This window comes from Neolamprologus brichardi, chromosome 6 (assembly GCF_056152115.1).
Source record: "Neolamprologus brichardi isolate AB-2024 chromosome 6, ASM5615211v1, whole genome shotgun sequence".
In the NCBI taxonomy this organism is placed as follows: Eukaryota; Metazoa; Chordata; class Actinopteri; order Cichliformes; family Cichlidae; genus Neolamprologus; species Neolamprologus brichardi.
Window position 1 is genome coordinate 13,664,116 of NC_142109.1, and position 14,095 is coordinate 13,678,210.

At 40.6% G+C, this 14,095-nt stretch overlaps 2 protein-coding genes across 3 annotated transcripts; one reads left to right on the top strand and one right to left on the bottom strand.

The window, feature by feature from the left end:
- The first annotated feature begins 2,288 nt into the window (after window positions 1-2,288).
- ucp1 (uncoupling protein 1) lies at window positions 2,289-5,508 on the top strand. Of its 2 annotated transcripts, none has more exons than XM_006787047.3 (7): window positions 2,289-2,465; window positions 2,653-2,789; window positions 3,011-3,209; window positions 3,668-3,865; window positions 3,954-4,055; window positions 4,390-4,570; window positions 4,975-5,508. In XM_006787047.3, exons 2-7 carry the CDS (start codon window positions 2,664-2,666, stop codon window positions 5,087-5,089), a joined length of 921 nt encoding a protein of 306 aa, XP_006787110.2. In that variant the 5' UTR covers window positions 2,289-2,465; window positions 2,653-2,663; the 3' UTR covers window positions 5,090-5,508. The 2 variants fall into 2 exon arrangements, with proteins under 2 accessions (XP_006787110.2, XP_035762172.2); XM_035906279.2 differs by having other exon boundaries at window positions 2,294-2,465; window positions 2,656-2,789.
- A 636-nt stretch (window positions 5,509-6,144) lies between these two features.
- On the bottom strand, window positions 6,145-13,648 carry elmod2 (ELMO/CED-12 domain containing 2). The gene is made up of 9 exons (XM_087841718.1): window positions 13,491-13,648; window positions 11,401-11,548; window positions 11,281-11,309; window positions 10,101-10,198; window positions 9,889-10,018; window positions 9,375-9,508; window positions 7,644-7,712; window positions 7,373-7,506; window positions 6,145-6,450 (listed from the first exon to the last, which is right to left on the bottom strand). The coding sequence occupies exons 2-9, from the start codon at window positions 11,543-11,545 to the stop codon at window positions 6,293-6,295; spliced, it is 897 nt and encodes a 298-aa protein (XP_087697844.1). The 5' UTR covers window positions 11,546-11,548; window positions 13,491-13,648; the 3' UTR covers window positions 6,145-6,292.
- Window positions 13,649-14,095: the final 447 nt, after the last annotated feature.

Here is a 14,095-nt window from a genome sequence, read left to right on the forward strand (position 1 = left end):
ATGTTGTTCCAGGTTCAACATTGCAAGTGACCAATCACATTATTGTGACGTTATTCTTTTGCGCACCAACCCATTCGTGCATTTATGAAATTCCAATGTTGCAAGGACAATATCAATTCTGCTTAGCGTTTATTAAAGGGTTAGGGTAAGGGTCAGGGTAAGGGTCAGGGTTAGGGTCCGTTGATCGGCGGACAAAGGCGGTTTCTCGCAGCTTAAGTACAGTTTTTTGTTTTACGCCGGTTTTTCCCGAAGTCGCAAAAGTATGACATCACAACATTCTGATTGGTCACTTGCAATGTTGATCCTGAAACAACCTTTAGTATGATGATCTGGGAACAACACCAACACGAGGATATCAGATCGTGCGTTGTGAAAGAGTACATGAATGTGTACTCTTTTACTCAGTAACAGTTCGTCTCTTTCTCCCTCCTGGACCGCACACAGTGGGGCTGTGGCCCAGGTTAACCAATCACAGCTCACTGGGCTCATTTACAGCAGGACTTTCTGCTGATTGTGAGGATTGTCTCTTCTCAGACAAATGATAGAGCTATAAATAATTAATCTATTAGAATTTGTTTTCTTCAGGCTCTTCAAATACATTTTATTTGTATTTTCTTACACCCCCTCTAATGTTCACCATCATAAGTATATATACACATGTACGGGCATTTCAGCTGTGATTTATAATTATCTTGTATAGGGAGGAACAGAAAAGGCTTGAGTTTCTCCATTCAGTTCTATTTATCTAACTCAACCCAACATTTTTTAATCTGCAGTGTTTATTATTAGTGTTCGTTTTACATTGCCATTACTTTTTGCCTTTTCATGCCACGGTTAGCACTGTTGCCTCACAGCAGTAAGTTCCTGGGGCTTCTCTGCGTGGAGATTGCATGTTCTGTAGGTTCTCTGTTTTCCCCTCACATACATGTGTGGGGTTAGGCTCATCAGGGATTGTAACTTCACTGAATTGCTGTCGGTCTGTGTTAGCCCTGTGTCACACTGTCCAGGGTATACCCTGCATCTTGCCCTGAGTATCCTGGGTTAGGCTCCAGTCCCTCCTGTAATGATGAAAAGCAGATATAAGCTCTTTAAATATAGAGATATATCTGTAAGCTCTCTGAACATCACCGTATAAACAAAAAAGGGCTGAATTGAACTGGAAATACTCAGTGTAACTATAAGTATTGCAGTTTAATACAACACTGCAATGAATCTAATTTAACGAAGGTTGTTAAGCTTTAGTTGAAACAGTTTTTCAGGGGTATTTATTCAGTCTTGTAGAGGGTAGTTTGTGGTGTGCTCAAACCAATATGCAGAAAAAATGTTTAAAAACTAAAAATTTAATGACAAAAGAGATCTGATGATTATAAACTTAATGGCGATAGTTTTAACATAGGGCTGTCGAATGGGACAGCATTAGTAAACGTTATGTGGGAATAATTCTCAAAGTTTTTCTTGTCTTTGCTCTTTTTCTAAGAATCTACATTTTCCATACTGTTACGTACATACACCATGTGTGATGTTATGAACAGGAGCGACTGCTGGCAAACTGCTGAGAGGCCAAACATGGTGCAATGTAAAGTTCTTATCAGCTTCACTGTGAACTTCAGTCGCCAGCTGACATCACCACACTCCCACTTCTGCCCCCCAGCCCCAAAAAAGCACATCTTTAACATGAAATGTAAAAGCTGTTAGACTGAGACAGATAATAGAAATCATAAATGAGGGGTAACAGAGCAAAAACTGTATGACACAACAATGCTGCTGATAGCACAGAGGGGTAATTTGCTGTGAGGCTCAACCATAAAGTCTGTGGAACAGATCTTGATTTAGCCGGTCAGCTCCGAACGCTGTTGATCACAAGCTTTTTGCTGTCATTGGCTGAGAGGGGAGACGAGCCTCTGGTGAACCCTGATACCGATCTGTTATCGCTGCTGCTTGGCACACAGTTCATCTGAACAGTTAAATAATTATTGAGACAATATTAAAGTCGGTTACAGATCCTGGATAGAAGAAAAATCCGCTGATAAACAAATTCTACCAAGTGAAATGAAAGAAAATGCACACTCCACAGACTATATTTGAAAGCATGAACATAATGTTTAGAAAGATCGTCATCAATTAATGACACCTGTGGAAATTTGGATGGAAATAATCGTGAGTTTCACACACTCGAAAAACGGGGAAGTTATATGGTTGTTTTTTTGTGTGAGGTGACTTGAACATTGACTTTCTGACAGTCTGTGGACTTTGAGTTGACCCAGGTGTACAGGAGTACACAGTAACGCCTCTCCGAGGATGTCATAAAAACGCCAGCCAGAAAACATAAAACCACAGCAAATGATGAGTCTTTCCTTCCTGCTGAGTGGGGCCCGGTGTGGATTTTAATCTGACCAATCGCATCCTGCTCGGTACCAAAAACCCACCCGAGGATTAAAAGGAAATTTCAATTTCGGACTACAATCGTAAGTGTGTTTCATGTCTTGAGCATCAGTCCACTCTGATTATTGATTAACCTTTCATTTAAACAGACAAATGATTTGTACAAGAGGTTAATGTTTATGTGGTTGCTTTCTAGAAGAGAACCTTACACTGATTTTTTTTGTGTTTTCATTGGTATTTCTGTGCGTGGATGCGTACCTGTCGTCCCAGCAGTAGGAAACATGGTAGGACTTAAACCCTCAGACGTTCCTCCTCCTTTGGGTGTGAAGATGGCGAGTGCTGGAGCAGCAGCCTGTATAGCCGACATGGTCACATTCCCTCTGGACACAGCCAAAGTCAGACTACAGGTACTAACTGTGCTATCAATATGATCTTTAGCCGGTCTTGCTTTGCTGTAGCCTACTCTGGGACACAGCGCGATGTTTGCCTTATTGACGAAGAAGTCAACTTTGTCCACTTCAGCACCCTTTGGTCAAACTTCTTCACCTTTCTGAACCGTTTGGTCTTAAGCTTTCTGCTGCTGCTCCGTAAAGCTGGTTTTAACTTTGAGGACAATGTGTGACCCCAGATTCAAGGAGAGAAGAAGGCAGTGGGGGACATCCGCTACAGAGGGGTGTTTGGGACCATCAGCACCATGATCCGAACAGAAGGGCCCAAGTCTCTGTATAATGGTCTGGTGGCTGGGCTGCAGAGACAGCTGTGCTTTGCCTCCGTCAGAATCGGCCTCTATGACAACGTTAAAAATTTCTACACCGGTGGCAAAGACAGTAAGTTGTTGCCTTTTCATTTATTTTTTGGTTAAGTTAATTAAACCTTCATAATTGTTCTTACTGGTGACAGTCGTGATTTCGAGATTTAATATCCAGCTGTCAAAAATCAAAAAGATGATGCAGTCGGTCTTATATTCCCTTAGATAAGGAATTCAGATGAAGGAAAGCTTCATTTTAAAAATAAAAAAAGTGGGGAGAGTGAAGGAAGGCTATGTCTTGCAGACAAACATGCAATAGATAATTCACGCAGAACAGAGGCTTTTTAAATCTGATAAGTTAAACAAGATTTAGGGAAAGTGCTATCTCTCTTAAATCTTATCTCCCTCTTGAAAGCGATAAAGGATTCTCAGTCTGGGTTGTTGAATCCGTTTCTTATCTTCCTTGTTAAAACTGATACTAAAATTAGAAGTTCTCAAGCCTGTTATTAAAATAACTGAGTCTTTCCTTCTCTCCAGACCCTAGTGTACTGGTACGTATCCTGGCTGGCTGCACCACAGGTGCCATGGCGGTGTCCTTTGCGCAGCCCACCGACGTGGTCAAGGTTCGATTCCAAGCCCAGATGAATCTGGACGGAGTGGCCCGCCGCTACAGCGGCACCATGCAGGCTTACAGACACATCTTCCAACACGAGGGCCTGCGTGGGCTCTGGAAAGGTACCTTCTTTGAGTGTTGCCCATTATTTAAAAAAGACAAACCAAAACATCCTTTATCAATAATGATTAAAGTATCCGTTTCCCTCAGGAACATTACCCAACATCACAAGAAACGCCCTGGTAAACTGCACAGAGCTGGTTACATACGACCTGATAAAGGAGGCCATTCTTAGACACAAGCTGTTGTCAGGTGAGGTCAGCTCACGGTTGTTTGCCTGAGCTACACAAACCCACACACACACACACACACATTCACAAAAACAGAGTCCCCGGGAGACTGCTGATTGGGCAAAAAATCCACACACCCTCTCACCTCTTTAACTGATACCAGCACAACAGGCTCCTGCAGTACAGGACACGGTGTATTTTCTCTTTATGGTGCAGTGAGTACAATAGCAATATATTAGCATTTATCTCTAGAACTTATATTGCCCCATTCAGACGATTGCACTGACATGTTTTTCTATGTCGCACAGCTGAGAACAAAGATCGTATTGTAATCTTTTCCCCAACTCTGTCCTCAGACAATCTGCCGTGCCACTTTGTGTCTGCGTTTGGCGCCGGCTTCGTTACCACAGTGATCGCCTCCCCGGTAGACGTGGTAAAGACGAGATACATGAACTCACCACCGGGCCAGTATAAGAGCGCCATTAACTGTGCCTGGACCATGTTAACTAAAGAGGGACCAACAGCATTCTACAAAGGGTAAGCCTCTTCACCTGCGCCGCCAACGATCAAGAGATCCAAATATCGATAGTATCGATACTTTTATATCCTGCACGTTCAGTATGGAGCCCACTGAATTAAATCGGGATAAAAGGAAAAATATTCTTCAGGCATAAAATATGAAAAATGTCTGAGTGTTTACTCTATAGCGGCTTTAAAAAAAAAAAAAAAAAGGTGAAATGAGAGGTGTGTTAACTCATTATTGAGTAAAGTAATCCAGTGGTCATTAAAAATTGATGATTCATCTCATAAATCATTATTATGCTCTCCTCTAAATAACATTATAAGTTAAAAGTATTGGTATCGGTATCAATCCAAAAAAATTGCAGCATTGCATGACACACAATTTCATTTTTTCACTCTTCACTTTTTCCATTTTGTAGATTCGTGCCCTCATTCCTGAGGTTGGGATCGTGGAACATCGTGATGTTCGTCTCCTTCGAACAAATCAAACGAGCCATGATGGTCACAAAGCAGAGGATCGAAGTGGCTAATTGAGATTCCTCAAAGTTTGACTGTAATACCTGAACCACAACCGGACTGGCACCTCAATGAGGAAACCCTAGTAACAATAATTTCTTGTGTTAGCCTTATTTAACAAATCCACTGTCCTGTGGTGAGAAAGGCGGAAATCCTTTGTTGAAAAAGGATCGCCTCCTGAAAAAGTATTGACTTTATGCGCATGAGGAGACACAGCCTTCTCCTTTTATATTTATAATTTGCCACAGTGAGTCCATTCCAGATGTCATGGAAGGGAATATTACAGAAACATGCCAAGTTTGCACTGAGCCCTGTATGACTAAACCTGTCAGTTTTATATGTTAGCTAGCTTAAAGCAGTGTGCCTTTACACTGAACGACTGGTACCCATAATAAAGCATAAAAGGATGTGTTTATGCAGGTCCTGAATTTACCAGACTTGTTTTACACAAACTGTTGTGGTTTGTTTTTGCCTTTTAAACACATGGACACGAAGCACATTTCAAAACAAATCTGCATTTACTAACTTGGAGTGAGTGAGATGTGAGTCGTTACATACATTCCTCAAATGTAAACCCACGGCATAAAAAGATCAGGTCATAAAAATTCAGCATCAGTCTAAAGATACACAACGTTATGAAAACAGGAGCTTAGTATAGTTTAGAGTTCCACATCACTAACAGTACATTTTACAGTACAGATCAATGACATCAGTGGGGACACGTTAAATCATGCAAGACTTTTAAGCTGACAGCACCACAAGAGGAAAAATTAAGTGGAAATCACTCCTCACATCAAGTTTTAGCCATTATCTCTTAACATAAACTTCAAATTCCTGAGCAGGACTTCTGTCCTTTCCTGTCTTTAAATATAACAATTTGGCTGCTTGCTCACTCAAAGTGCTTAAAGCCTCACAAAACGACGGATCCGTTACTTTCTCTACAGTCCTCTTTGTGATCGAAAGCCCTCTGGAATGGTTGTTTTTGAGGTACAGGGCGTTGGATTTGTGCTCAGTTTGAGAAACTTTAAATATCATTACAACAATGATACGTGCGTTATGAATGAACCACAAAACCAAACACAAGAGGATTTATTGGTCTGGATCTTGTCTGGAGGGGCCGAACAGTATTCAGTCTGCGTTTAGGGTTTTAATGCTCAGCTACGTTTACGAAGAACTCTCCTGCTTCTCCTTCTACCAATCGTAACATCGTGAAAAACGCTTTTAGTTCTTGGAGCCGACAGTCAATGTGAGACACACACCAGGGTCCTGTAGGTGTGTCCTGACTATGTTATGGAATTTTTCTCTGTATTGGTTGAACTGCATGATGCTCTCGGGTTCTTCTGCCACCCAGAACTTATCGAATTCATACGCCAGATAGCCTGTAAGGAGGAAAGACACACATTTTTGAAAAATTTACCTTCTATCAGAAAATGTTTTTGTTTGTATACACTCACCAGGCAACTTCCTTAAATACACCTGTTCAACTGCTCATTACTGCATATTTAATTTGGCTGATCACATGGCAGCAACTCAATTAGGCATGTAGACATGCTCCAAGTGGCCTACTGAAGTTCAAATTGTGACTTAAGTGACTTTTTAAGTGACTTTAAATGTGAACTGGATAGCAGTGCCAGATGGACTGGTCTGTTTCAGAAACTGCTGATCTGCTGGGATTTTTCCACACAACGATCTTTGAGTTTAAAAGAGAGGAAATATTCAGGGGTCACCAAAATTGGACAACAGAAGAAGATTGGAAAATGTCGCCTGATCTGATGAGTCTCGATTTCTGCTGCAACATTCAGAACTTGGCATAAATACCATGAACGTTTGGATCCCACCTCAGGCTGCTGCTGGTGGTGTAATATTTCCTTGGCACATTTTCTTGGCTCCTTTGTACCAGCTGGGCATCATTTAAACACCACAACCTACCTGAGTATTATTCCTGACCATGTCCACCCCATTATGATCACAGTGTTACCATCTACTGATGGCTGCTTCCAGCAGATAACACATTATGACACAAAGCTCAGACCATCTCAAAGTGGCTTCTTACACATGACATTGAGGTCACTGTACAAAAATCCACTGTCACAGTCAAACTGTGTGACGCCATCATGTCAATATGGGCAAAAATCTGAGAAATGTTTCCAGCACTTCATTGCCATAAAGAATTACAGCAGCTGTGAAGCCAGAGAGGGGTCCAACCCAAGATTAGCAATCTTGAGACTGCACCTAATGAAGCCACCGGTGAGTGTATAATCAGACGCACAGAACAAAAAGCAGTGTGATTCGATTACTCACAGTACAGCTGATGAAAGTGCTGGAGCTCAGGCGTGCCCTGCACTGCGTTGTAGAAATGTGGTTTCAAAGCGCCACTCTTTAGCAGGCTGTAAGCCATCTCTGTCAAGTTGATCCCAACTATTGCATAGGAATACCTTTAAAAAAAAAGTATAAAGTGCACCGTAGAAATGACATACTGTGCATACGGAAAACGTAATTTCAAAAAATGAATAAAGTCTACATCATGTGACACAAACACCAGTGGAAGGTATATGAATCGAAGGTCTCTTACCCTAGTTTAGGATGGTTTGCATGAGACAACACCTGCCGAGCCTCCGCTGTGTAGTTTTCACTGAAAAAACTGCAAAGAGCCAAACAAATTAAGAGTTTATTTACGGTCTCTTGTTAACCAATAAACATGACATCAAACAGAGTCTGCATGATTAAACATGTTGAGGTCACATCATTCTGACCTACAGCTTTTAAAAATAAAGTTAATGTGTGTTTGACTGGTGCTGCTTTAATAATCTGACACATCGCTTGTCATTTTGTGTCCTCTTGTCATCATCAGTCGAAAGAACAAGTCAAACGAGCGACTGACGCGTTGGGGGTTGCCTTTAAAGTCCTTCAGCCTCAAAGTCAAGTCTGTCTGACATGCTGACACGCTCTCTTTGTCCTGTTGAATACTGGTTCTGCTGGCTCATTATTCAATACTTGGAGAAGGAGGTGTTATGACAGTGCACTGACTGTTTCTTTTTATAATCCTCATTAACATTCTCTTCTTTTCTTTTAAACCCCTCCTACAGCTGACTGGCTGTAGAAGCCAACCTGCATGCATTTAAAGTCAAAGGTGGTAAAACAGCCACCTCTACTCCATCAGCACCACTTTTGTCTTTAGTTGCTATCTCTAGCACTGTTTAATTATTTTTCGCTGAGTTGGGAGTTACTGACAGTCCTTCTTTACAGTCTTTGTTTCAAATATTATTTTATAGGTGAAGCCTGAATCTTGTTGGTTCAAAGCCCTCTCCTTCTTGTGTTTGTTTCTGCCAGGGCTCCCATCTACCTTACTTGGTGAGGTTTTGTGAGTAATTATTGTTGTACCCTAAAAATTATATGTTGGGTTACACTGAGCCATGGATTTGGAGTGGAACAGTGTACCTTATACGTACCATTTGAGCTGTATCTACAACCACCTTTCATAATCTGTGTAAGCTGAGGTAATTAAAAGTATTTCTCATCAAAACTTGAGTGGAATATAATCTTAGGATAAGTACTGTTGTCGCTTCTTGTGTGTGGATCGGTTTAATCATTAGAGCCTACCAAATATAAACATTCAACAAATTCAGCCAAAAAGCACCCGATGGGGGAAAAAATGTTTCCAACAATCCTCAAACTTCATTACAAAACCTATAAGAGCTGATGTGTGTCAAAGTTCATGCATCTATAATCAGACAGATTGCACAAATATGACCTGCAGCAGGCGTTCCAGGAAAAACTGTTTACTGTCCAAAAAACAGAAATGTCACAGATTAGACTTTGCCAATAGGTACAGAGGCAAAGACCAGGACTTTAGTGCGCTGTGGACACACTGATCAAAGAGAGAGTGGTTGGGGCAAAAAAAAAAAAAGTACACATGTTTTGTGCTGACCAATAGTGTCTTCTTGGGAAAAGAGCATATAAACTGTGAAAACCTTTCTGAGAACTTTGTGGTTTCAGAAAGTGGCCAGGTTGCAGTTCTTGATTCAACTATGACAGAGTTCTTCAACATAAAGCGAGGCCAAAACCAGAAGTGGACCTTATAAAAGGATGATGATTCTAAGTAAACGAGTAAATACACCAAATAATGTCAGACAGAGGAGAAATGGACTGTGGGGGTTTTTCTAAATATTTTTGTAAAATCCCAACATTTTTGGTGTGTACATAAATGTTACACGACAAGTTCACATCCCCCAAAAATTCAGAATTTCGTGTTGTTGTTTTTGAACTCGATGTTTGAAGGCCTTTACACTGGTACTGTACTCACACGAGGTTGATCAGCCCCAGCAGGCCCATCCCTCTGAAGTCAGTCTTGGGGTCCTCCCCTTGGAATCCAATGTCTCCCCACTGTTTGGTTATCCTGGACTCCAGCTTGACTGTTGGCATCAAAAGGTCCCAAAGCTAAACACACACACACACACACACACACACACACACAAAAACCAAACAAACAAACAAAAAACAAACGCATGATCAAATCTGTTTACTACAATAACTTGGAAGTACAACGATTCCTAATATGACCTTGTGCCAGCATTTTAGACTCCCATCCAACAACTTACAGTGTTTCTATGCTGATATGATGTTAGACTGTGGTATTATCTTTACTATGTCAATCGATGTTTAAAAAAAAAAATCCTAAATGCTACTTTTAGTATTGTGCAGAAATAATAATAAAACATCCTTAGTTTACAAATCTTGGTTCAAGTCTTATCTTAGCAGAAAGCCTGTGCATATGGACACAGCTTCACTGCTATTGCTCTAGGAGCAGGGATCCATACCTTCAAAAGCATGGCCTCGTGTTCAGGGTTGTCTGAGCTGAAGACTTCCTTTCTCAAGTCTTCTACAGATATATACAAGCTGCTGTATCCTGTTATCTGCAGCAGGCAGATGTGGAGGCTCTCTTTGAACCTGCAATGGAAGATCAATTCAATCACATTCAAAAATTCCTCTTACATCAAAGAATTGCAGCTGACAGGCAAAGTAACCTTACTTGGGATCTTTTGCAGGTTTGATGTTCTTCGCTTTCATAATTTGATCCACACATTGCTCTAAGCTATCCTTAGTGGTTTCCAACGCTCCTCTTAAAACCTGCAGAGGAAGAGCGCATGCTAAAGTTATAGCACAGAGAGCTACCAGACAGAAATCTGGCGCAAATGCTTTTAGGTCATTTACAACCACAGTGAAAATGACTGTTTTTTCAAAGTCAACCTCAGAAAAAGAAAAAGATGATACAGCTAATCTCTTCTTGCACCTGCACAGACTATTGATCTAAAAATGCTTACAAAGCCATATACACAGGCATGACATGTGTAATCAGTTCACCTAAACTTGGCTAGGGTAGTGAAAGATAAAGCAATGATTAAACTCAGGGGATATACTGCGCAATAAAAGATAAAGAGGTCAATAGTGAAGGAAAGGGTGATTCCTTCCCACATCTGTGGGCTCAGAAAGCTTTCAGATTACTTGAAAATCCACAATGCTCCAGTCCTGAGGAGTTTATTACACATATCTACACATTCTTAGTCTCCAAATATTCAAAATTTTTTCAAATGTTTGTCACCCAACATCTTTTACTGGCCTGACAGTGCTAAAAGTGGTGAGATAACAGATTTTATTTATGACAGTGCTGAAACGTAAACTGGAAAAGAGTCCCAAAAAACACACATGCACGCCTATAGAAGCTATTTCTGCTGTAGCTTTTAAGAATGTGAGTCTTAAAAAAAAAAAAAAAAAAAAAAAAAGAGCAATTACTGTCTTGCAAAATGTATTTAAACTGTTGTTTGCCTTTTGGCTGACAGCACTTGGATTTTCTTTGTACCGGTTTGTACATTGGCACCTAATATATTAACTTTTTTTTCCATTATGGCCTATATCAAATAACTACTAACAACTAAATTTAAACTAAATGTTGTAAAAAAAAAATGCACATCTGATACAAAGATCATCAACGATATTTGATTTCAGCCACGTGAAAACAAAATCAGACAAACACACCCCCAGCATTAAGGAGCTGCAATAGGAAATCAGAGGAGCTAAACTAATTATCAGGATCATTGCCAATTAATGTTTGTGCAGACCCACTGTTTGTCTTTTAACAATATAAAACAATTGGTTCAGAACTACTGAAGGTAAGCCCGAAAGAAAAGCCAACAGTGGTAGAAGGTTCTTACCTTGTTCTTTGATGACTGAAGAGAGTACTCTGCAGGAGGACATGAGAAGCACATTAACACTGCAGAGAAAATGTGTACTTGGATGCAGACGTAGAGCAGATTTGGGATGATTTAGCGCACCTGCTTTTGTAGTCCTGGCTGCCCCTGGCTTGTGTCCAGAGCATATTCTCTGCAGCTCACATGTCCCCGTTACTTGTCTGATGAGCCATTTCAACCAGTATCTCAGGAAGGATGTGTAGACATACTCCCAGATATATCCAAACATGTTCTAGGACATAAACAGGGAAAGGTTCACAGATTACTACGGTGCGAGAAATATCCTGAAGACCCGAGGACCACAAAACTATTCTGGAGTGTAAGTTAACAGAGGTGGAGGAAGTACAGCTTTCATTAAATTAAAACCACCATCTTGTACAAGAACAAACCCTGTGATGAAGTTTTACTTAGATAATCACATTTCAGAATTCAAATAGCTTTTATTAGTAAGAGTGAAAGGGAAGGTTCACAATATGCAGTGAGTCCTGTGATGATGTACGGTTTGGTGGCAATAATTAAAAGATAGAAGGCAGAGCTGAAGATGTTAAGGTTTTCATTGGGAGTGACCAGAATGGACCAGATTAGCAATGAGCACATCAGTACATCTGAGTTTTAGCAGTTTGGAGACAGAGATAGACAGGCAAGACTGAGATGGTTTGGACATATGCAGAGGAGGGACAAATGATGTTATAGATGGAGCTGCCCGGGAACAAGAAAACAGGAAAGCCACAGAGTATATTCATGAAGTAGCGAAGGAGAACATGCAGAGGGTTGGGTGTGACAAAGGCAGATGATCCACTGTGGCATCTACTAAAAGGAAAAGCCGAAAGATGCAGGCAACATGTCTGTATTCGTGTTTACCTAAAGTATAAATGAAAAAATAAACTAAGAAGCTAAATTATTAGTGCACTGGTGTGGTTACAGCTCATTAAGCAGAAGCTAATCTAATTCAGTTTTTTTGTTTTGTTTTGTTTTGAATGAAAGAGGGCACTTTTTACAACACAATCCAGTCTTATTCTGAAGCACTAAATGGCATCAAACTGAGAACAGCTTCTTATTTTTGTCCTCCCTTTCGCACGAGCAGATTATTACTTTGATTCTGATTTATTTACATAGCGATAACGTTTGGCTCAAGGTACTGTAAGATAAGACCCTACAGTATTGGAGCAATCAAGCAACTATGAGCAAGCACTTTTGTGACAGTCGGAGGGAGACAGGACAAAAGGTACACTATGGGAGAGAGAACACACAAATTTAAGGACAAGCACTATATAAACATTTAGGGAGTGAAAAGAGGTGAGTGAAGAAGTGCTGAGTGCATCACATGAGGTCCTACAGCAGTCTGGGCCTGTTGCAGCATCACTAAGGAATACGTCAGTGATAGCTGATCCAGCCCTAATTATAACCTTTATGAAAAAGAACATTTTTAAGTCTAATCTTTATTATTATTAATATGTTTGTTGTTGTTGTTTTTATGGACATGGAGTATATTGTGTTCAATTGATATATGTTAGTGCTAAAATACACAATTTAACCAACACTTTTATGACACAGTGAATAAATGCACGTGAATATTACAGGCAAATAAGTTTTTCCAACACCTCTAAATTATATTGAACTTTGGATTTGATGGATTTTGGTTCCTGAGTTGGACTCATGTTGCAGATGCACTTCACTGCCGTCTGTCACAGTGACAGTGGCAGTGACCACGTTTTTGGAGCCACTGAGGAAGTACTCTGCTACAAGCAGAGTAATCTATTGCTCAGTGCAAGACATGATTAGTTAACCGTGGGTCATCGCTAAATGCGAATTAACATCCAACAATAAAAGCGCCGAGTAGGTATGAGAGAAGAGCCCACGCTCCTACAGCCAAAACAATGGCTAGCACTGATGCTAATGCTAAGTTCGGACATACGTGGTCATTCGGTTTATTTACAGACACTCTGGGAGTTTAACGGGGCTTTTGAAAGCGGTGCATGTTGATGCTAGCGAAGTGGTAGTGAGCCACTTTTGATATTAATTACGTAAAGGAGCATACCGGCTTCTAAATTCCCCCAAATGACCCGGTTCAGACAACAGGTTGTCATTGTCATTCGTCTGACTGGTAGCTAGCAACACCACGCTAACCTACTTTAAGTTTCGTACGAGTAGCTGATGCGTTGGGCAGTATTTACCGTGAGGGAGTGGTGATGCTCGTCTTACTCTCCAGTCGTAGGGAAAGCGATGCCAGACCCAGGATACAGTCTAACTTAGCCGCAGGCGGGTGGTAAGGTTAGCGGCGGTTCGCCTGACAACAGGCTGGCTGTGATGTGTTCACTGTCTATACAACTATACCGTCTATGCCACGCACACAGCTACACAAGTCTCCCAGGTGACACAAGCTCTTCTTTCTAACCAAGACTTAAACATTGTTTCTAAATGTGCAACTAAGAAGTTAAAACAATTAACAGTCCACGACACACCTCAAAACTTGGGTTGAATTTATCACTAGGCATTAATATCATGATGTCTTTGAACACAGCATGATAGTTTCTAGTGCTGCTGCAGCGCCATCTACTGCCCGCAGTGGTCATGACTGCGCAGACAACTTCACAGCAATTGTCTAAAATTTGAACCAGACACGAAATTTCAGTTAAGTGCAATAAAAACTTACTGGACTTAATAATAAAATGAGATCAAATATATAGAAAAGATCTTTAGTTTGAAAATTTCTCAATTTGATGAAATTTCATTCTAATACAAATATGAAAGTAAAGATAATCACAAAACACAAAAACCT